General features: G+C 41.9%; 1 protein-coding gene across 1 annotated transcript in view; it reads left to right on the top strand.

The window, feature by feature from the left end:
- LOC124552452 (polycomb protein Asx-like) overlaps positions 1-15,748 on the top strand; it is a 52,856-nt gene extending 37,108 nt beyond the window's left edge. The window contains exons 8-9 of the mRNA XM_047126729.1: positions 9,173-9,480; positions 13,415-15,748. Of these exons, the coding sequence (XP_046982685.1) occupies positions 9,173-9,480; positions 13,415-13,764 (658 nt within the window). The 3' untranslated portion in view covers positions 13,765-15,748. The remainder of the gene's footprint in view (positions 1-9,172; positions 9,481-13,414) is intronic.
- Positions 15,749-23,302: the final 7,554 nt, after the last annotated feature.

Below are 23,302 nucleotides of genomic sequence, written 5' to 3'. Positions count from 1 at the left end.
TTTATAAGAGATGTTACAGAAGTATGGTTGTATAAAAACTATATCATACAAATTAATGTTACAGAATGGCCGTCATCGACTTTCTTCATATTAATACAATTTGTAGTCACTGCCTGGACATCAGTTTACTAGAACAGTGCAATGCATTCATCGAAAAGCACTTGAAGGAACCACGTTTGAAGATTGATGGTTTATGAGTGCTGTTAAATGGAAAAAATTACAAACCTTCCGATACAACCACTTGGAGCTTTGCGCATAGTGTTCTAGTCATAATTGCAAGGTTACTGGTTCAGTTTTCACTGCTGTAGGCCTATTTGAATTCTACATGGTCCAATCACGTTAATGTGACCATTGCCTGTATTTGATGCCAACGAGCAATAACCATTACAGGCTGCAGGTGGCAGCACTAAGAGTCAACAGTATTTATAAAGCATGTCTATGTCTTTACATAGATAGTCAGGCAGCAGTTAGAGTTGACAGTAAATTGAGTTCCTGGTTCAGAGTAGTTTCAGGGGTAAGACAAGGCTGCAACCTGTCTCCACTGTTGTTCATATTATTTATGGATCATATGTTGAAAACAGTAGACTGGCTGGGTGAGATTAAGATATGTGAACACAAAATAAGCAGTCTCGCATATGCGGATGACTTAGTTGTGATGGCAGATTCAATTGAAAGTTTGCAAAGTAATATTTCAGAGCTAGATCAGAAATGTAAGGAATATGGTTTGAAGATTAGCATCTCCAAAACGAAAGTAATGTCAGTGGGAAAGAGATATAAACGGATTGAGTGCCAAATAGGAGGAACAAAGTTAGAGCAGGTGGACGGTTTCAAGTACTTGGGATGCATATTCTCACAGGATGGCAACATAGTGAAGGAACTGGAAGCGAGGTGTAGCAAATCTAATGCAGTGAGCGCTCAGCTACGATCTACTCTCTTCTGCAAGAAGGAAGTCAATACCAAGACCAAGTTATCTGTGCACCGTTCAATCTTTTGACCAACTTTGTTGTATGGGAGCGAAAGCTGGGTGGATTCAGGTTACCTTATCAATATGATTGAGGTTACGGATATGAAAGTAACTAGGATGATTGCAGGTACTAGTAGATGGGAACAATGGCAGTAGGGTGTCCACAATGAGGAAACCAAAGAAAAACTGGGAATGAACTCTATAGATGTAGCAGTCAGGGCGAACAGGCTTAGATGGTGGGGTCATGTTACACACATGGGAGAAACAAGGTTATCCAAGAGACTCATGGGTTCAGCAGTAGAGGGTAGGAGGAGTCGGAGTGGACCAAGGAGAAGGTACTTGGATTTGGTTAAGAGTGATTTTGAAGTAATAGGCTTAACAGCAGAAGAGGCACCAATGTTATCACTGAATAGGGGATCACGGAGGAATTTTATAACGGTGACTATGCTCCAGACTGAACGCTAAAAGGCATAATCAGTCTTAAATGATGATGATGATGATGATGATGTCAGGAGATGCAGAAAACAATGCAGTCATTGTCATAATGTGGAAATGAGCAATTTATCTGACGTCCAAACGGGCATGACCATTGGCTTTCAAGCGAAGGCTGGGAGCATATCCAAAATTGCTAAGTTTGCAAACTGTTTGCATGCCGCCCTAGTTAAAGTATACCGTGCTTGGCAAAATGGTGCTATCCAAAACTGACACCAAGGCAACTGTGATGCACCATAGGCCGCAGATAATAGCTGTGAATGATGGCTGCAGAGATGTGTACAAGCAAATAGAAGAGCGACTGTTGATCAATTTACCACCATGATGAACCAAGGGCTACCACAGTATCTTCTCAATGACCATTCTACATCTACATCTACATGCATACTCCGCAATCCACCATATGGTGTGTGGCGGAGGGTACCTCATACCACAACTAGCATCTTCTCTCCCCGTTCCACTCTGAAACAGAATGAGGTAAAAATGACTGCCTATATGCCCCTGTATGAGCCCTAATCTCTCTTATCTTATCTTTATGGTCTTTCCGCGAAATGTAAGTTGGCGGCAGTAAAATTGTACTGCAGTCAGCCTCAAATGCTGGTTCTCTAAATTTCCTCAGTAGCGATTCACGAAAAGAACGCCTCCTTTCCTCCAGAGACTCCCACCCGAGTTCCTAAAGCATTTCCGTAACACTCGCGTGACGATCAAACCTACCAGTAACAAATCTAGCAGCCCACCTCTGAATTGCTTCTATGTCCTCCCTCAATCCGACCTGATAGGGGCCCAAATGCACGAGCAGTACTTAAGAATAGGTCGTATTAGTGTTTTATAAGCGGTCTCCTTTACAGATGAACCACATCTTCCCAAAATTCTACCAATGAACCAAAGACGACTATCCGCCTTCCCCACAACTGCCATTACATGCTTGCCCCACTTCATATCGCTCTGCGATGTTACGCCCAAATATTTAATCGACGTGACTGTGTCCAGCACTACACCACTAATGGAGTATTCAAACATTACGAGATTCTTTGTCCTATTCATCTACATTAATTTTCCTTTTATCTATATTTAGAGTTAGCTGCCATTCTTTACACCAATCACAAATCCTGTCCAAGTCATCTTGTATCCTCCTACAGTCACTCAACGACGACACCTTCCCGTACACCACAGCATCATCAGCAAACAGCCGCACATTGCTATCCACCATATCCAAAAGATCATTTATGTATATAATAGAGGGAAACATTCCACGTGGGAAAAATATATCTAAAAACAAAGATGATGTGACTTATCAAACGAAAGCACTGGCAGGTCGATAGACACACAAACAAACACAAACATACACACAAAATGCTAGCTTTCGCAACCAACGGTTGCTTCATCAGGAAAGAGGGAAGGAGAGGGAAAGACGAAGGGATGTGGGTTTTAAGGGATAGGGTAAGGAGTCATTCCAATCCCGGGAGCGGAAAGACTTACCTTAGGGGGAAAAAAGGACAGGTATACAGTCGCATACACACACATATCCATCCGCACATACACAGACACAAGCAGACATTTGTAAAGGCCTTTACAAATGTCTGTGTATTCTGTGTATGTGCGGATGGATATGTGACACAAGCTGACATTTGTAAAGGCCTTTACAAATGTCTGCTTGTGTCTGTGTATTCTGTGTACAGTATGTGCGGATGGATATGTGTGTGTATGCGAGTGTATACCTGTCCTTTTTTTCCCCCTAAGGTAAGTCTTTCCGCTCCCGGGATTGGAATGACTCCTTACCCTCTCCCTTAAAACCCACATCCTTTCGTCTTTCCCTCTCCTTCCCTCTTTCCTGATGAAGCAACCGTTGGTTGTGAAAGCTAGTATTTTGTGTGTATGTTTGTGTTTGTTTGTGTGTCTATCGACCTGCCAGTGCTTTCGTTTGGTAAGTCACATCATCTTTGTTTTTAGACATAGATCATTTATGTAGATAGAAAACAACAACGGACCTACGACACTTCCCTGGGGCACTCCAGATGATACCCTCACCTCCGACGAACACTCACCATCGAGGACAATGTACTGGGTTCTATTACTTAAAAGTCTTCGAGCCACTCACATATTTGGGAACCAATCTCATATGCTCGTACCTTAGTTAGGGGTCTGCAGTGGGGCACCGAGTCAAACGCTTTCCGGAAGTCAAGGAATATGGCATTCGTCTGATACCCTTCATCCAAGGTTCACAAGATATCATGTGAAATGTGAGTTGCATTTCGCAGGAGTGATGCTTTCTAAAGCCGTGCTGATGCATGGACAGCAACTTCTCTGTCTCAAGGAAATTCATTATATTCGAACTGAGAATATGTTCGAGAATCCTGCAACAAACCGATGTTAAGGATATTGGTCTGTAATTTTGAGGATCCATCCTTCTACCCTTCTTATATATAGGCGTCATCTGCGCTTTTTTCCAGTCACTCGGGACTTAACGTTGGGCAAGAGATTCGCGATAAATGCAAGCTAAGTAAGGAGCCAATGCAGTAGAGTACTCTGCATTCGGTGAATGTTGCTGCGTATGGGCCTCCACAACAAGCGCCTGGTTTGTGCACCCATGCTAACTGCTGTTCATTGGTGATGAAGGCTGGAATTTGCATGCCATTACTGCAATTGGACACTGTCTGAGTGGCGGTAGGGTGTGTTTTCTGGCAAATCGTGTTTTATGCTCCATCAGACAAATGGCTGTTGGCATGTATGGCGAGGAGCATCTGAAAGCAACTATGCTTCTTGTGTTATGGTCTAGGGAATCTTTTCATAGCATTCCCTGAATGACCTTGCCATTCTGGAAGGCACAGGGAATCAACACAAGTATGATTCTGTGTTTGAGGGCTACGTCCATTCCTACATGCAGTTTGTTTTTCCTCAGCACTATGGTGTCTACCAGCAGGACAATGCAATGTGTCACATAGCTTGCGGTGTACCTGTGTGGCTGGAAGACTATCGGAATTAGAGATGGGTTGAACTCGTTCATTCCCGTGAACTACTTCATTCGTGACAGCACGTTGGATGTTCGGAATATCGTTGAAACGATGACCCTTCAGGCATCTTTTGACCTTCGGAAATAGGAAGAAATCAGGAGGCCTCAAGTCAGGGCTGTATGGTGGCTGTGGCAAAACTTGAACTCCAATTCGGGTCAAGTAGGAACGCTGTGTGCGCCGGAGAGTTGTCGTGGTGGAGACGCCAGTGTTGAGCAAGGTCCTGTCGCTTCCGTTTGACGGCTCTGTGCAATCGCTGAAGGACTTCTTTGTAGAATTCGGTATTGACAGTCTTCCCCTGAGGGACAAACTCTTTGTGAATTAACCCCCACTTGTCGAAAATCACAATCAGCATTGTCTTGATGCGGGACTTTGACATTCTTGCTTTCTTCGGCCGCGGGGATGCCGGTGTGTGCCACTCCGAGCTCTGGGCTTTCGTCTCCGGGTCGTACTGGAATGTCCACGATTCGTCGCCTGTTACTACGTTGTCTAAAACGTGTGGATTATTTTCCAAATCATTCAACATCTCACGGCAAACGTCCACTCGTTGTTGCTTTTGTTCAGCGGTGAGCACTCGGGGAACCAATTTTGCGCAAACTTTCCTCATCATCAAATCTTGCGTAACAATTTGGTGAACCGTAAATTTACTCACGGAGACCTCATCGGTGATCATTTTGAGACTTAACGACGGTCGGAGTCCAGGAGTTCTTTCACTTTGGCCACCGTTTCATCCACACGACTCGTTGAAGGGCGTCCAGATCGTTCCATGTCTTCAAGGGATTCCCTCCCGTTTTTAAATTCATTAAACCACCGGAACACTTGAGCTCTTGATAGGGAGTCTTCTTTGTAGGCCTCCGTAATCATAGCAAAAGTTTCCAAAGCAGTTTTGCCCAAGCGAAAGCAAAATTTGATTGCATACCGCTGTTCTATCGAGCGATCCATCTTCAGCGTTTTCACAAGTGTCACGGGCACACAAACAATGTAATACGCGAAGCTCGACCCTCACTGCACCAGAGCTCCGACGCGATTGCGAACCGGTTCTATTGTTAGCTCAGATCCCCCACCACGTGACGTACAGGTGGAGACCGCCCTGCGAGCGACTGGGGCGCTGCGCGGCGGCCAGTCTCATTACTTATCTACCACACCCTGTAGATTCTTCACTTAAGAAATGCTGGTTCTTGAAACTTGACAAGTATGCTTCAGCAGGAAATGGGTGCAGAATAGAAGTAGATGCTGCTGACAGTGAACTAAAATTCCTCCAGGCTAGAGATGAGCAATTTACATCCTACAAGGCAAGCTTTCTTGGCCATATCTATATTTATATCTTTGCTGAGATTGGATTTACGGGTGTTAGGCTGTGGTCTAATGCATTTTTCTGCTGGCAAGATAAAAGAAGCTTACATTTGAAAATTAATTATATCTTTACAATGTCCTACAGTAGGAGGTGAGAATTTTGACACAGAAACATACCATAGACTATGGCACAACATCCATTGTAACCAGAGCCATCAATTTATGTCACCCAGTTGCTGATGTGTCTAGGAAACATATGGCTCTCTGTAAGTGTGGTGGCATAATATATTGCTCCCTGAATGTTTTAGGGGAAGTTGTGGGGTGTTGTGATTGCAGAAATTACAAATGAACAAATAAAGGCAATGTCAGTTGGAAAGATGGTTGTAAAGAAAATGAAATGTCAGTACTTAATTTGGTTTACTCCATCAAATTCAAGGTATTTGATTAAAGAATGTTTTGTTGTGGAATTCTCATTTTAAGGAGAAAAAGGAAGGATGGGAGAATACAAGGAAAGCAAGTGAGACATATGTAGATATAAGATAATTGTAATAAAGGAAATGCACAGAAAGACAGATTTGGAGAACGTAGTTGACGTCGTTGTCATCGTCTTCAGTCTAAATTCTGCAAATGCCTTCATCTCCACATAACTATATCAATATACATGCATTTCAAACTGATTGCTGAATTCAAGCCAAATCTTCCCCTGGAATTTCACTTCCCATTCTCCGCAGTCCCCTCCATTTCTAAACTGTCAGTTCCTTGATCTCTGATGAGCACAATTCCTGTTAACTAAATGCCTCATTTGGTCCAGTTGTGCCATAAATTCCTTTCCTACTTAATTTAATTCAGTACCTACTAATTAGTTTTAATCTGATCTACCATCTAATCTTCAGTATTCTTCTATATCATCATATTTCATAACCTGTTTTTTCTTGTTTGAACTATTTATTGTCCACATTTCATTTCCATACAATGCTGCACTTTGGGCAGATATCCCCAAAAAAAACTTCCAGACATCCACAAGGATGCTTTGATAAATCTTTTAAGAAAAAATGTTAATTTTGCAAAAAAACTCGCCCAGCTTTTCGACGTAGTCTCCTTTGAGGGATGTACACTTGGTCTAGCTTTTTCATCCCATCAGCAGAATATGTTCTGCATATTGCAACTATCAGTTTGACATTTGTTGATAATTTCTTCCCAGCAAGACAAGAGTTTCAAGTTAGGGAACAGGAAGAAGTCAGTTGGGGAGAAATTTGTTGAACAGGGTGGATGAGGCACCAATTCAAAGCCTAATTCATGCACTTTTGCCATTGTAATTGCTGATGTGTGGGGTGGTGCATTATCCTGGTGAAAGAGCACTTTTCTGTGTGCTAACCTGGACCATCTGTCAGACAACGCACATCTCAGGCAGTCCAGACATGAAGCACGATAAGGTCCAGTTATGGTTCTGCCCTTTTCCAAGCTATCTGTGATGATTATTCCTTGGGAGACGGGGACTGTGGCATTACCTTTTTCACCAGCCCTTGTCCATTGATTTGATTGCTGCTTTGATTCTGGTATGTAATGATGGATCCAGGTTTCATCAACAGTCACAAATCGGTGCAAAAAAGTTGTGCTGATTGTGATTAAACATCGCCAAACATTGTGTTGAAATGTTGTGCCTAATACGTTTTGGGTCAAGTGTGAGCAATCGCAGAACCCATCTTGCACACATTCTCAATGCATGATATTGTGCACTCATTCAGTTGAGATGCCTACAGTCTTTGTAATCTCACAGATTTTTATTTGACAGACTTTCGCCATATAATGGTTTTTTTCAATGGCTTCCTTTATGGTGACCATAGTTGGAGGGCCAGAGTGTGCTTCGTCTTCGGTGCTTGCCCCATGAAGTTTTAAATTCATTAATACAAAACTAAACGGCCTTCAGTGATGGCAAAGAATCCATGTGAACGTCATCCATTTCTGTTTTGATTTGTGCAGCAGTCGAATCCTTCAAATGAAAATGTTTAATAACAGCACGAAACTTGGTTTCTCCACTTTCAGTCACAGTCAACTGACAGCTGCCAACAGTGAACCATTTGAAAAGCTTCTGTTCTCTTCCATACATGGCTACACTCCATGCAAATACTTACAAAAAAAGACTTCCTGACACTTAAATCTATATTTGATGTTAACAAGTTTCTCATCTTCAGAAGTGCTTTTCTTGCCATTGCCACTCCGCATTTTATATTATATCTACTTTGGCCATCATTAGTTATTTTGCTGCCCAAATAGCAAAAGTCATGTACTACTTTAAGTGTCTAGTTTCCTAATCAAATTCCCATAGTATGAACCAATTTAATTTGACTACATTCCATTATCCTTCTTTTACTTTTGTTGATGTTCATCTTACAGTTTCTTTTCAAAACACTGTTGTTCATAGGGTCCCGGGTTCAGGCTCTGGCTGGGTGGGGAATTTTCTCCACTTGGAAGTGCTTGCGTCTATTGTCATCATCATCATCGACATGCAAGTCGCCAAAGTGGCATCAAATAAAAAGACTTGCACCCAGGCAGGCGAACTCCCCTTCTGCCCAGATAAGCCATTTCATATCAAAACTCTATATATTCCCTTCAGCTGTTCTTCCTTTCAGTTTCTCATCTCTGAGAGGATCAGAATGTCATCACTAAACCTCATCATTAAATTTTTTTTTTTTTTTTTTTTTTTTTTTTTTTTTTTTTTTTTTTTGCCCCCCCCCGAACCTCCCTTACAAAGATACTCCTTAGATGAATGTACAGACTGAATAACATTCAGCATTCAGGATAAGCTACAACACCATCTCACATCCTCCTCAACTGCTGTTCATTTACACATCCTTTAATTCTTACAGTTGCAGTGTTGTATCTTTACATGTTGTAGATAACTATTTTCTCCCTGTATTTTTATCACTGGTACCTTCAGAATTTTACAGAACTTATTGTATTACTGGTGCATTTATGTAGACTACTTGTTTGTTCCCCAGCTTGTTTTAGCTTTCCACACTGTTATCAGTTATTTGACTGGAGCAGCTGCTGTGCATATGAAAATGGTAGTTCCTGCGCATGATGTTTTTCCGTTTGTTTTGACTTAAATATTGTAACATTCTTGGTGGTGAATAGTATACGTACAAAAGGAGTGGGTCGGGGGGGGGGGGGGGGGGGATGTGTAAAGCAAATACAGAAATACAGCCTAACTGAAACAATACTGCCTTCATTTGACAAGTAGTACTGAAGAATTGATTGAATGAGTGTTACATAAGCCACCTTTCATGTGAATAAATTACAATTCTTTTGAATTCATCCATTGGATATCAGATTGCCACCTGCTTTCTCTGCAGCTAAGTTTACACTGTCATTCCTCTGTAGAAGTGTCTCATGACCGAGGCTGTGGCTTCTGCAGGCAACCGGCACGCTACTTCGATCCCGTGACACAACTGCCGTTCGGGAACGTGCAGGCGTTCCGCATCCTGCGTGAGGCCTACTACAGCCAGCTGGAGTCGCGGGCAGAGGCGGCAGCTGCCGCGACGGGACCGGACCGCAAGGAGCCCGAGCCGGAGCTGGCGCGCTGGCTGGCTTGGAGGCGGCGGTTGCGCGAGGCGCGAAACTCGCTGCTTGGCCGTACGGTGCGCACCGCCACCCAGAACCAGCAGCAGGCTCAGGGACAGCAGCAGCCAGCAGGCGAGAGGACTGTGCCAGCACTGACAACAGGTGAGTTCTCTCTGTAGGAATTTTATTTGCTGGTGAAATTTGTTAAATAATTAAATTCTGAAGCCACATTTACACTGAGTTTGGAATACCTTTTGCAACAATACTCGCAACCTAGTTTGCAGCTACTACTGGACTTTTGAGGTTTGTAACATGTTTGCAATGGGTTTGCATCATGTTAAAAAAGTGTAAAATGCTTTGACTACAATAAGGTAGTTCAGGTAGATGTAGGTGTCAGTGGTTATGTAGAATTGGAGAGGGTTGCAAGGGATAGACTAGCACAAAGAGCTGCTTCAGACCAATCTTTGGACTGAAAGACAGCTACAGTAACAATAGATTGTTCTTTATTGACCTTGTAGAACACTGTTAATGAGTCCAGAATGAGATTTTCACTCTGCTGCGGAGTGTGCGCTGATATGAAACTTCCTGTCAGATTAAAACTGTGTGCTGGACCGAGACTCAAACTCGGGACCTTTGCCTTTTGCGGGCAAGTGCTCTACCATCTGAGCTACCCAAGCACGACTCGCGCCCCGAACCAAGAGAGCTTCTGTAAAGTTTGCGAGGTAGGAGACGAGGTACTGGCAGAAGTAAAGCTGTGAGGACGGGGCACGAGTCATGCTTGGGTAGCTCAGATGGTAGAGCACTTGCCCACGAAAGGCATAGGTCCCGAGTTTGAATCTCTGTCCAGCACACAGTTTTAATCTGCCAGGAAGTTTCACTGTTAATGAGTGTTTACAGTGGATCATGCTTAATTCTGTGGCCAGTAGGCAATGAAAATGGAAGCCAACATAATTTGCTATATGACACTCACTCGTGGCAATACATTAAAGTATTTTGTAAATCACCTCTCACAGCCAGTACCCAGCATCACACAATGAAAATAAATACATACAAGGTTAGTCTGGAAAGTAATGTGTTTATTCCACCACCACCACACCCTCCTTCCCCAGATAGGTTCAAGAACTTCAGTTAAAATTCTTTGAAGTATGTCCCTTTTTCATCAATACATTTTTTGCCAATGTGATTTCCAAGTGTCGCAAGCTTTCTGGAACTCCTGTCGGGATGCTCTTCAGAGAAGACATCAAAGTAACTTGCACATTGTCAACTGAATTGAGATGCTTTCCTTTGAGTTCACTTATCAGCCAAGGGAACAGTAGAAGTCCGCCAGGGCCAGGTTTGGACTGTTGTCATACTGATCCTGGTCAGGTAGGCCCTGACAACAAAGGTGGTGTGAGTTGGCATGTGAAGAAGTGTGGAACTCCTTTCAGACATGAACAACCCTATGATTCAGTCTGTGGAGCACTTCCTTGTAAAATTGAGCACGCCCTACCCCCTTTGCATCAAATAAACAATGAATGTGGACTTCAAACGGGACATGCTCATGTGAAGGTGCGGTGATAACGTCGTTTGCCATTCCGCATCCTGCCTGTTTGACTCCAGATCATACCAAAAGACTTGTGACTCTTCCCCAGTGATCACATTGTCTAGGAAATTGGAATCATCTTCTTAGAGTTGCTTGAGTTCTTCACACATTCGGTGTTGCTTTTGCGTGTCGGTCAAAACTCTAAGCACAAGTTCAGCAAAAATCTTCCAAATAGCCAAGTCTTCCTATACAATCTCACAAACAACTGTTTTTGGCAATTCCAGTTATTCTGACTTCAAACAAACACTAATTTGACGGTCTGAATTCAGTAACTGGTGCACTTGAGTCACACAAGCATCCATTCACAATGTTGAGATGCCTCCTGTGCAGACCTCGTCAATGACTTCCTCCCGACCTTCTCTAAACATCGCTTGCCATTTGTTCAACTGCGATCTGGAAAGACAATCGTCCCCAAAGGCTTCCCATACCCATACATGTCCATCTGCTTGATACAATTTGAAGTGATACTCATTTTGTTGAGCTTCGCTTAAAACTGTATCACATAAAATTGCTCTGAAGCAGTGAGAGTCAACTTGCCACCACTGGATGTTCCAGCTTTCATGGTGGGCTGTAGGGAGTAGGGGTTTTAAAATTTTTTCATTAGGTTTTCATAAAATTTTGTCATGAGTTATGTGGTAAGTACTTATTATTATATCCATTAACTTCCTGTAACTCTGACTTATAAATTATATGAAGAACAATTACTTCCTGACTTTACACATCACTATTACTGTGGAATTTGTGGGTGGTTTGAAAAGTTTCACTACTAACAGTGACACAGAAGTGGACAGTAGAAAAAATGGTTGACAAGCCCTGCTCTAAAGTTTATTCCATCATAACCACTACATAGAGGTTCACAGAAGGAGGTGTCTTAACCCTCCAGGAGCACAGAGGCAATTGAGCAATCTACTGCTGGAAAGTTAAGGTTTCCTCCCACCCTCCCTACTGGTCCAGTTGCTCTGTGATGTATAGTTGTGTCACAAAAAAATACACTGAAGAGCCAAAGAATCTGGTACACATGCATAATATCGTGTAGGGCCCCGCGAGCACACAGAAGTGCCACAACACGACATGTCATGGACTCGACTAATGTCTGAAGTAGTGCTGGAGGGAATTGACACCATGAACCCTGCAGGGCTGTCCATAAATCCGTAAGAGTATGAGAGGGTGGAGATCTCTTTTGAACAGCACGCTGCAAACCATCCCAGGTATGCTCAATAATGTTCAAGTGTGGGGAGTTTGGTGGCCAGCGGAAGTGTTTAAACTTAGAAGAGCATTTCTGGAGCCACTCTAACAATTCTGGATGTGTGGGGTGTCGCATTGTCCTGCTGGAACTGTGCCCAAGTCCGTTGGAATGCACAATAGACATGAATGAATGCAAGTGATGAGACGGGATGCTTACGTATGTGTCACCTGTCAGACTAGTTTCTACACATATCAGGGGTCCCATATCACTCCAACTGCACACACCCCACACTATTACATAGCCTCTACCAGTTTGAACAGTCCCCTGCTGACTTGCAGCTTTCATGGATTCGTGAGGTTGTCTCCGCACCCATACATGTCCATCTTCTTTATACAATTTGAAGTGAGACTCATCCAACCAGGCAACATGTTTCCAGTTATCAACGGTCCAATGTCGGTGTTGACGGACCCAGGCGAGGCGTAAAGCAGTGTGTCATGCAGTCATCAAGGGTACACGAGTGGGCCTTTGGCTCTTAAAGCCCATATCGATGATGTTTTGTTTAATGATTCATAGGCTGACACTTGTTGATGGCCCAGCATTGAAATCTGCAGCAGTTTGCAGAATGGTTGCACATCAGTCACATTGATCGGTTCTCTTCAGTCGTCATTGGTCTTGTTCTTGCAGGATCTTTTTCCAGCCACAGCGATGTCAGAGATTTGATGTTTTCCCATATTCCTCATATTCATGGTACACTCATGAAATGATCATTTGAGAAAATTCTCACTTCATCACTACTTCGGAGACGCTGTGTCCCATCGCTCGTATGCTGACTATAACACCACTTTCAATCTGCCTTACATCTTGAGCCATTGTAGCAGCAGTAACCAATCTAACAACTGTGCCAGGCACTTGTTGTCTTATATAGGCATTACCGGCCACACCACCGTATTCTGCCTGTTTACATATCTCTGTATTTGAATACACATGCCTATACCAGTTTCTTTGGCACTTCAGTGTATGACACATTACTTATCTTGTATCTTCTGCATATCTGAAAATGAAGCTGAAATGGCTCAAAAAGTAATTTACAGAAATAAACAAGTATTTCCAAAGTGACTAGTCACAGTTGTGTGTATTTATATTAGATACAAAACTTTTTTCTTTGTTTTAAATGCTTTGTTTGGTTCAAGAATTTATTTCCATTTTTCACACTTTCTTTGAAGGCTCCTTGACTATCGCAGTAGCTCTAAGCCAGTGGCCCAGGTGTATAAAGCTATTAAGAGTATACATTTATTACATCAATTTCTCTCCAATTTAATATTTTTTAGGTGCACCAAATATTGCAGCGCTGTTGCAACAGAGCCAGCAGAAGCAGCAGCAACAACAACAACAACTACTATTACTACAGCAGCAGCAGCAGCAACAACAGCAGCAGCAGCAACAGCAACAACAACAACAACAGAAACTGCAGCAGCTGGTGCAGGTGGTGCAGCGCCCCATGCAGCACACACAGCAGACGCAACACACACAGCAGCAGCAGCTGCAGCTGCAGCAGCAGCAGCAGCAGCCACAACAGCAGGCGGTGGCACAGCTGGCAGGGCAAATTCCGGCACTGGCATCAGTACCAGTGCTGCAGCAGGTTATCACGATCCCCACACAGCTGCAGAACCCCACCTAGGTCGCCATCACGCTGTGTGGCGGACCGCCCGGGGCGGGGTTCCCGGCTCCTCCTCCTAGTTGTCCTCGGACAGTTCCAGATCACTGTTGTCATCTCGAAGTGTTTGCTGTAATGAATGTACTGCAAATCTGCTACTGGTGCCACTATCGCCGATGTACTGGGACCGTAAGGTGTCGCAGTTTAGCTTTTGCAGAATATATGTACTAACCGATATGTGGAATATTCAAACCTGACTGTCATAAATATTGCCCTGTCAACTGATTTTACCAGTAGCTAGATGGAAGAGAGGTCACAGTTGCAATTCAGCAGTTTAAGAGAAACTTTCAGCTTGGTCAGTTAAATTCGACTGTGCCACCTTTTTTGGACATTAACTCCGAATACTGTTGTTTCAGTTTATTTAACTCCAATAAATTTATGTACCTTGAAAGAGTACATTGTACACTCTGAATAATAACAGGTGTATTAGTTCAAACAATTTATGTCAGCCTTCTTACATTGGATTTCTCTTTACTTTTACTGCGATAATTGTTATCATTTTGAAGATCTGTTTGCAAATAATCTTTACACAAAATCTTTTGGGATTGTTCCCTCGCTGATACACTGTGATATAATCGTGACTTCCACACAGAATAAGACAGAGTACACCGAGTCCTTGAAGTCTGTGATGTACAGTCCCTGTAGTGTGCTGTTCTAACAAGTAGAAACAGGTTGGGTAGAAAACTTGCCACCCGGTATGATGCGCCTCCAAGAATTACACCCACTCACAGACGATTTATATTAACAAGTCTTTCAAAACACACACAAATACAATTGAATCTCACTGGTATATATAAATACAAAAATATGTAATCTGATAGATAAAAAATCTACTCACCAAGCGGCGGCAGAACACGAACGTAAAAGACTGTTGTAATTGGCAAGCTTTCGGAGCCAGTGGCTCCTTCTTGAAGTAGAAGGGTTGAAGGGGAAGGAAGAAGGGTGAAGGAAAGGATTGGAGAGGTCTATAATTGATCGTTTTTTTGTTATAACTACAAAAATAAACATATCTATTACCTGTTTTACTAAATTTTTTAGATCAGTCATTGATCAGCGGTAGAACTTCTTGTGGCAAGGGCTCTGAGAGTCTCGTTCCACTGCACATACTTCTTATCTAAACCACATGGTCAAAAACTAATCATATTAAATGACACATTTCAGTAGAGCAAGCTTCCACTGTCAGACATGGACACCATCTCAAAAATCAGAATATCTCGTCACATAAAAGCTACAGATTGGATAACCATAAAAATAATTTCAAATTAAGTTCTACTGTGCATCTGTAGTTGGTAGCTCGTGTTATCCGACTCCTCGTCTCGGCTTTCGGCAGCTTGTCTTCCTGTGTGTCCAATATACTGTGACTGACAAGAAACACCACTTGTGCACATCTGGAGCTCAAGTCATTTAACTCTGTTTTTATGCAAGTGATTTCAAGGTGATTAATATTGTAAGTGTAGTTGAGATGAAATATTGTCTGAAATTGTTAGATAATTAATGGAGTTGTTTACACACTTCGCGCATGATATGAGATGATGTCATAGCTGTGGTGAGATTGCCTACTGTAAGTGCTGCTAAAGCAAAACATTCGTTAGAGACTGCCAGTTTTTCAACTCCATCATTTGTTTTGTAGCTGTCACAGAAACAGGTGACCCATCAGAGAACAATTTGCATTACTGGTTTCTCCTTATGAGAAATTCCCTTTTTGAAAACGAAGGTGTACTTTAGTGAAACTGTAAGACGAATATACATATGGTTTACAGTCACAACAAAAAATAATTTCTGCTTTTAAGGTGTGTATATCTGCTGTGGTTATGCTGCTTTGTGGCAGGAAACAATCTGGTTTTGTTGTAATCTCAAAGATGAAGACTGGTTAATCAAAGATAAAGACTGGTCAAACATTCTTGCATCATGTATATTTTCTGTAAATAAAGGAATTTTGAGTCAGTAATGGTAATATTTTATGGAGAAGCAATATAAGTGTTGTGTGTGTGTGTGTGTGTGTGTGTGTGTGTGTGTGTGTGTGTGTGAGAGAGAGAGAGAGAGAGAGAGAGAGAGAGAGAGAGATTTCCATTGACACCTCATATTGTTACTTATTATGACTTAATGCTTTTCAGATAGACTGAAACTTCTTTTGCCTCAGTTTCAGCAAAATATTTACTAAAACCCTTGAGAAACAAGGCATAAATTCAATTCGTATCAGTATATGAAGAATGTATTCAACAGTGCTACATGCGCCATTACACTTCATCAGGAATTTTTCAAATCCCTAAACTGCGAAAAAGGAAAATATCTTCTAATGAACCATGTGTGAACAACCTATGTTTTGTTGATGATATTGTTCTGTTATTCACATACACTACTGGCCATTAAAATTTCTACACCAAGAAGAAATGCAGATGATAAACGGGTATTCATTGGACAAATATATTATACTAGAACTGACATGTGATTACATTTTCACGCAATTTGGGTGCATAGATCCTGAGAAATCAGTACCCAGAACAACCATCTCTGGCCGTAATAACGGCCTTGATACGCCCGGACATTGAGTCAAACAGAGCTTGGATGGCGTGTACAGGTACAGCTACCCATGCAGCTTCAACACGATACCACAGTTCATCAAGAGTAGTGTCTGGCGTATTGTGACGAGCCAGTTGCTCGGCCACCATTCACCAGATGTTTTCAGTTGGTGAAAGATCTGGAGAATGTGGTGGCCAGGGCAGCAAGTCGAACATTTTCTGTGTCCAGAAAGGCCCGTACAGGACCTGCAACATGCGGTTGTGCATTATCCTGCTGAAATGTAGGGTTTCGCAGGGATCAAATGAAGGGTAAAGCCACGGGTCGTAACACATCTGAAATGTAACGTCCACTGTTCAAAGTGCCGTCAATGCAAACAAGAGGTGACCGAGACGTGTAACCAATGGCACCCCATACCATCACACCGGGTGATACGCCAGTATGGTGATGACGAATACACGTTCACTGCAATGTCGCCAAACACAGATGCGACCATCATGATGCTGTAAACAGAACCTGGATTCATCCGAAAAAATGTTTTGCCATTTGTGCACCCAGGTTCGTCATTGAGTACACCATCACAGGCGTTCCTGTCTATGATGCATAGTCAAGGGTATCCGCAGCAATGGTCTCCGAGCTGATAGTCCATGCTGCTGCAAATGTCGTCGAACTGTTTGTGCAGATGGTTGTTATCTTGCAAACGTCCCCATCTGTTGACTCAGGGATCGAGACGAGGCTGCACAATTCGTTACAGCCATGCGGATAACATGCCTGTCATCTCGACTGCTAGTGATACGAGGCCGTTGGGATCCAGCACAGCGTTCTGTATTACCCTCCTGAACCCACCGATTCCATATTCTGCCAACAGTCATTGGATCTCGATCAACGCGAGCAGCAATGACACAATACAATAAATCGTGGTATCTTTGTAAGACTAGGTATGGAGATGAAGTCAACAAGTATCATGGACACCTGAAATTTTTAATGATTGAGCTACAGTCATGTACTATTATGTTAAGGTACAAACCACCTAATACTGATTCTACATTCCACGAATCACATAATTTTCACTACCGAAACATCAAGATTGTATTAGGAGACTTGACTTTTAAAGTGTCAAACGGGGATAGAACACAACTGATGAAAATGGGGAAGAACTAGAAAGAGGAAGCTTATTTTCAATCCTAAACAAAGACCATCATTTAATAGCAGCAGATAGTAGAGGGGATAATCCAGACAATATCATTATTACTGAGAACATTGCTCATCATATTACGAAAACTGTAGAGGAATGTATCCCCAAGATGCTGCATTGTCCTGTATTTTGTGTAGTTTCTAGAGTTTTCCAAGTAGAAATTGTGTCCTTCATATGCTGGTTTAGCTTCAAGAAAGTGAAATAGAAAGATTACAGAGAAGATATGGATCTTGAAATGGTAGAGGCAGACTCAAAATACTACAAAGAATTTGTCTATCTTGTACGGAAGACATCAATGAGGCACATTCCACAGGGATGTAGGATCCAATTTATATCTGGTCTTGACTCACACTCACAAGACCTCTTGAACGACTATCGTAGCAAGTAAAATGCAGGTTCCTTCTCAGATGATGCAGCTGAACTGGAAGAAGAGCTACTTTCAAACACAGCTGAAGAAAGAAGGGGAAGATGAGATAAACTACTGTTTGATGTAGACATGAAACAGAACAGTCAAAGAATGTGGAAGCTGAAAAAAAATATTAGCATTGCTCTTACTGGTCCACTGTTGAGTACAAACGACACTCTGAACCAAAGTGCTCACCAACTTCTACTGAGTGGAAAGACAAGACAGAAGGTGACTGGATTGAATCTTAAGTGAAACATAGGAGGAGAGGGTGAATCTCTAGAAACTCCATTCTCACCTGAAGAACTGGGGAGAGCAGTGCAAGAACTGAAAGAAAATAAAGCAGCAGACTCTGATAACATGTGATCTGAAGAAATAATGCAGTTCTGTCCAAAAACTAATGAATGGCTTGTGAGGATGATGAACAGACATTTGGAAACATTTCACATTGCCATACTGTGGAGGAAAAAACAAGTAGTGACATCACTAAAGCCTGACAAAGAGCCATTTTATTTCCTTAACCTGTCACCTGTATAAGATATTGAAAGACTGAATGTGTCACAGATAGCAAACAAAATTGATGCGTAACTTTCGCCTGGACAAGCTGACTTCAGACATGGTAAAGCATGTTGTAGTCAAATACTAAGTCTGACTAAACACATTTAAGATGAAACTTTCTGGCGGATGAAAACTGTGTGCTGGACCGAGACTCGAACTCGGGACCTATTGCCTTTCGTGGGCAAGTGCTCCACCATCTGAGCTACCCAAGCACGAGTCACGCCCCGTCCTCACAGCTTCACTTCTGCCAGTACCTCGTCTCCTACCTACCAAACTTTGCAGAAGCTCTCCTGCGAACCTTGCAGAACTAGCACTCCTGAAAGAAAGGATGTTGTGGAGACTAGGCTTAGCCACAGCCTGGGGGATGTTTCCAGAATGAGATTTTTCACTCTGCAGTGGAGTGTGCGCTCATATGAAACTTCTTGGAAGATTAAAACTGTGTGCCGGACCGAGACTCGAACTCAGGAAGCATTTAAGATGGTTTCAAAAGGAAATTAACAACTGTTGTTGTCTTTCTTGATATTTCTGCTGCCTATGATACAGTAAACCGCCACAGACTCGTGAAAATCTAAGAAATAACAAAGAATATGTTAATAGGCATGCTGCAGAAATGAAGTTTCTGTCAAACCCTTCAAGGGAAGAAAAGCAGATGAAGAAGCCAAAAGAATGGATTACCACTAGGGAGTAATCTTTCTACTTTTCTGCATGATGTGTACACAAATTACCAGCCAAAAATAAAATGATTTATATACAGGGTGCATCAAAAAAATGTATACACACTTTCCACAATTTATTTCCCATTCTACAAGGTTAAATATCTGTGAGAAAGTAATGTTGTGTTTCTTCAACAGGTGGCAGCAGTGGCAAGGAAGTAACTGCAACATGGAAGACGTGCGTTGGAGTTTTGAAGCAGGGAAGCATATAATTAAATTGTACTGGTAGTTTGAGAATGTAGCTGTGGTTTGAAGACAGTGGAGGAGTGAGTATGGTACAGAACCACCTTCAAGGTTAACAATTACACGTCTATGAGACAAATTCGAAATTCATGGAACAGTGTGTGATGTGCATAAAGGTCGAACAGGGCGACCTCGTACAGCTACAAGTGATGATTCCACAACTGCAGTCTTGGAACTGTTTCAGCATTCACTTCAAAAATCTTCAAGGCAAGCGGCACGTGAGAGTAATGTAAGTGCTAGTAGTGTGCTAGGCATTCTGAAGAAAGGCAAGTTTCGTGTGTACATTCTAAGGCTGGTGCAACAGCTAAGTGACGACAATCCAGATCAAAGGTTAGAATTTTGTGAATGGGTTCAGGAGATGGTGAGACGTAAACCAGGATTTATGGGTAGCATAATTTGGTCGGATGAAGCCCAATGGAACTGTCTATAGGCACAATTGTGTGTACTGGGCTGAAGATAATCCTCACATTACAGTTGAAAAGGCTGTGAATTTGCCTGGTGTAAATGTGTGGTGTGGTTTGTCTGCAAGGGGACTCATTGGGCCTTTCCACTTTGAAGGTACTGTTGCTGGAGAAACATACCTAACAATGCTTGCTGACTCCATATTCCCTGCCATTCGTGCATTATACGGTAATGATGAGTTTTATTTCCAACAAGATGGCGCCCTGCCACACTATCATAGGGATGTACGAGCATACCTGGATCACAATGTACCAGACCAGTGGATAGGACGCAGGGGACCAATCGAGTTTCCTGCACACTCTCCAGACCTCACGCCGCTGGATTTCTTCTTATGGGGCACAGTAAAAGAGGAGGTGTACAGACGTAAACCACATAATCTGGACACACTTTGGAATGAGATTCAGGTGGTGTGCGCAGAAATCTCATTGGACACTTTGGTACGATGTATGGAATCAGTGGTGACTCGTACTCAAAAATGTATTGATGCTGAAGGCCACCAGTTTGAACATTAATCACATTTGCAAAGTACATTTATTTTTCCAATTGGACTTTAAGCTTTCCATTTCCAGAAATTTAACATTGTAGAAAGGGAAATAAATTTTCTATGACACTTCAAAGTCTGTATACATTTTTTGACGCACCCTGTATACAGATGACACTGCTATTACTGCTCGAGGCAGAACATATGGAGAAGCTGAAAGAAAACTGACAGAAAAGTTGGATACCTTTGGAGACTACTCCAGAAAAAAAAAAATGAAGTACGTACATTCCACCAGCATAATAGAGAAGCTACACATCAGCTGGAGATAGAATGGAGAGTGTTTAGACTTCACTACTGCATCAAACCAAAATAGCTGGGATTCAGCCAAGATTGTATACTGTCATTTAAAATCATTACACAGAGCTAAAAGGAAAAATATGTAAAAGAAACAGTATTGTCCATAAAATCACTGGATCAACATGGGGAGCACAGCCTGAAGTTCTTCAATCACCAGCAGTAGGGCTTTGTTTTGCAGCTGGGGAATATGTGGCACCAGTATGGGGGGAGTCTTCCCAATTCACACAAGGAGACCTTGCTTTAAATGAAATTGTCACCGAATGCGTGAGACATACACTTGTCCACAAAATTTATCCACATGCACCCTTAGCACCACCAAATATCATGTGCTAAGTAGCCAATGAAGTAGAGAGGAAAAAACAGCAGACTGATCCATGGCATTTAATGTATAATCACCAAACAATTCCAACTCATCTTAAGTCAAGGAATAGCTTTATACAACAGACAGTAGGCCGTCCCAAGACACACCGTGTATTTTTATGGTTGGACTCTGAAAAAAACAAACATGCCATTTGCAGCATAGTAAGTGGAGAGCACTGAATAGAATAAGAATAGGATTCGCAAAATGACAAGTAAACATGACTAAGTGGGGCTACTCTGAAGATGATCAGAACACAGGTGCTTGAACAATTGCTCATGTGCCCAAGGAAGGCATTTGTTTGCACAGCAGATCTATCTCCACGTAACACCAGCCAATGTTTCCACTATTTGTAAAACACGATGTAGATTTTTTTCACCTCTGATTCAGCCAAAATTGAACTGGCATAAACACAAACAGCATTAACCAATGTAGTGTTATTTTTTGAGTGGTTTGCTTTCCATTTTTTAATGTACACCTAGATTTAATGGAATTGGTAGAAAAAAAAGTCTACTCACCAATTGGTGTCAGGTGAAGACACATGTAAAAGATTTGGAAATATGCAAGCTTTCAGAGCCAGTGGCACCTTCTTCTGGCTGAAGGGTTGAAAGGAAAGGAAGAAGGATGAAGGAAAATTAGTAGCGAGATTTAGCAAATGGGAAGGGGCTATGGAAAAGTCACCCAGAACACTGTGTCTGGAGAGATTTACTGGACCGGGCAAGAAGGAAAGACTTCCCACATCTTTTATATGTGTTTTCTCCTGCCGTCACTTGATGAGTAGATTTTTTTTATCAATCCAACTATATCATATTTTCAAACATGTTTGCCAATTTTTTTCTGTATCACTGAAGTTTTCCCATCTCAATAGGATCTACAGAGCACAGTGAGTGAATGAATACAATGATGTGATTTGCTATAACACTTTGCTTAACAAATCAAGGATGGATGGGTAGCTGCTCAGACTCCACAACTGTGGGTTTGTGACCAGTGTGTTGGAGATGCTGGAAGCAGAACAGTGTGATGCTGTCTGTGAGTGATTCAAGGTAGAAATAATGCTTACCTCTTCTTCACAGCAGACTGTTGAACTTAATGAGGAAAGCTAAAATATGCAGTTTTCAAGTCAATTTTTTATTGTAATTTACACCCAACTGCACAGCATATTTTCATTGCCTGTTTTATACTGCTTGCATTGTAGTTGAAACCTGTGTAGTAAATAGCTGTATTAAAGGTGTGTTTACCACCTCCCCAAAATTGAGTGAGACATGTATTTTTTCTATTTAAATGGTAGTCCATTTATAAAAAAAAAAATACTGGATAAGTTTACTGAGAAGACCTGTACATTTTGTTTAGTTGGTCCATCTTTAGTGGAATGTATTATGGTGTGTGTGCATCACAACAAAAGAGAATTCTCACTTATCACAAAAAGGGGGGAGATCACTCACATACAACAAAAACAGTAGTGGACTCGGTATCGGACACTTTGTTCTGGTGTTAAAGCTTTTTCTCCTGTAGCAAGATGATTTCTAATGTAACTTGTTAACAGGACTTTCATCCTCCTGTTAATTAAATCTGTGGCTTGCTGGCTCAGTGGATAAACTACAAATCTAAATGTCCACGGTTTGATTACCCGTTGGTCCCAGAATTTTTATCTATCACATACCACTTCTTTCACCTCCTGCAATGATTTTTTACATAAAAAATATCATGTTGCACCACAGGTCCTCCTACAACTGGTGAGACAATTCAGGTCAGAGGAAGGCGACAGCATGCCGCATCCAATAGGAATATGCCTAGTAAAGCAGTGTGGTGTTCAAACCAATATTCTGGTTGCTGAGAGTTTTATTTATCAGTTATGTAGGAAGCAAACCAGTTATTAATTGTGCCTTAAATGCTACAGTGTGTAAATATATTTCACTGTATTGGAAATTATATATTCTCCATGTGTACCAGAATAAATAGAAAGCTTTTCTGTGTGTTATGTGTAATACAGGATCTGTCTCAAAAGTTTCAAGAATAATTTTGTTAAAGTGATTTATTGCTTTTTAACATACAAAACCTTAAAAAATTTCAAAGTACATTCCTTCTGCATCACTGCCATCACTCCACCCAGTCCGCATTGGATTCCTGGAATCCGTTATTGGGAACCTCCTTAAGGTAGCATGTTGAATCTTCTTTTTACTCCCTTTGATGACCCAAGATTGTGTCCCTTTGAGCT

The sequence above is a fragment of the Schistocerca americana genome, chromosome 10 (assembly GCF_021461395.2).
Source record: "Schistocerca americana isolate TAMUIC-IGC-003095 chromosome 10, iqSchAmer2.1, whole genome shotgun sequence".
In the NCBI taxonomy this organism is placed as follows: Eukaryota; Metazoa; Arthropoda; class Insecta; order Orthoptera; family Acrididae; genus Schistocerca; species Schistocerca americana.
The sequence above is the reverse complement of the archived record's forward strand: the minus strand, read 5'-3'. Positions and strand labels throughout refer to the sequence as shown.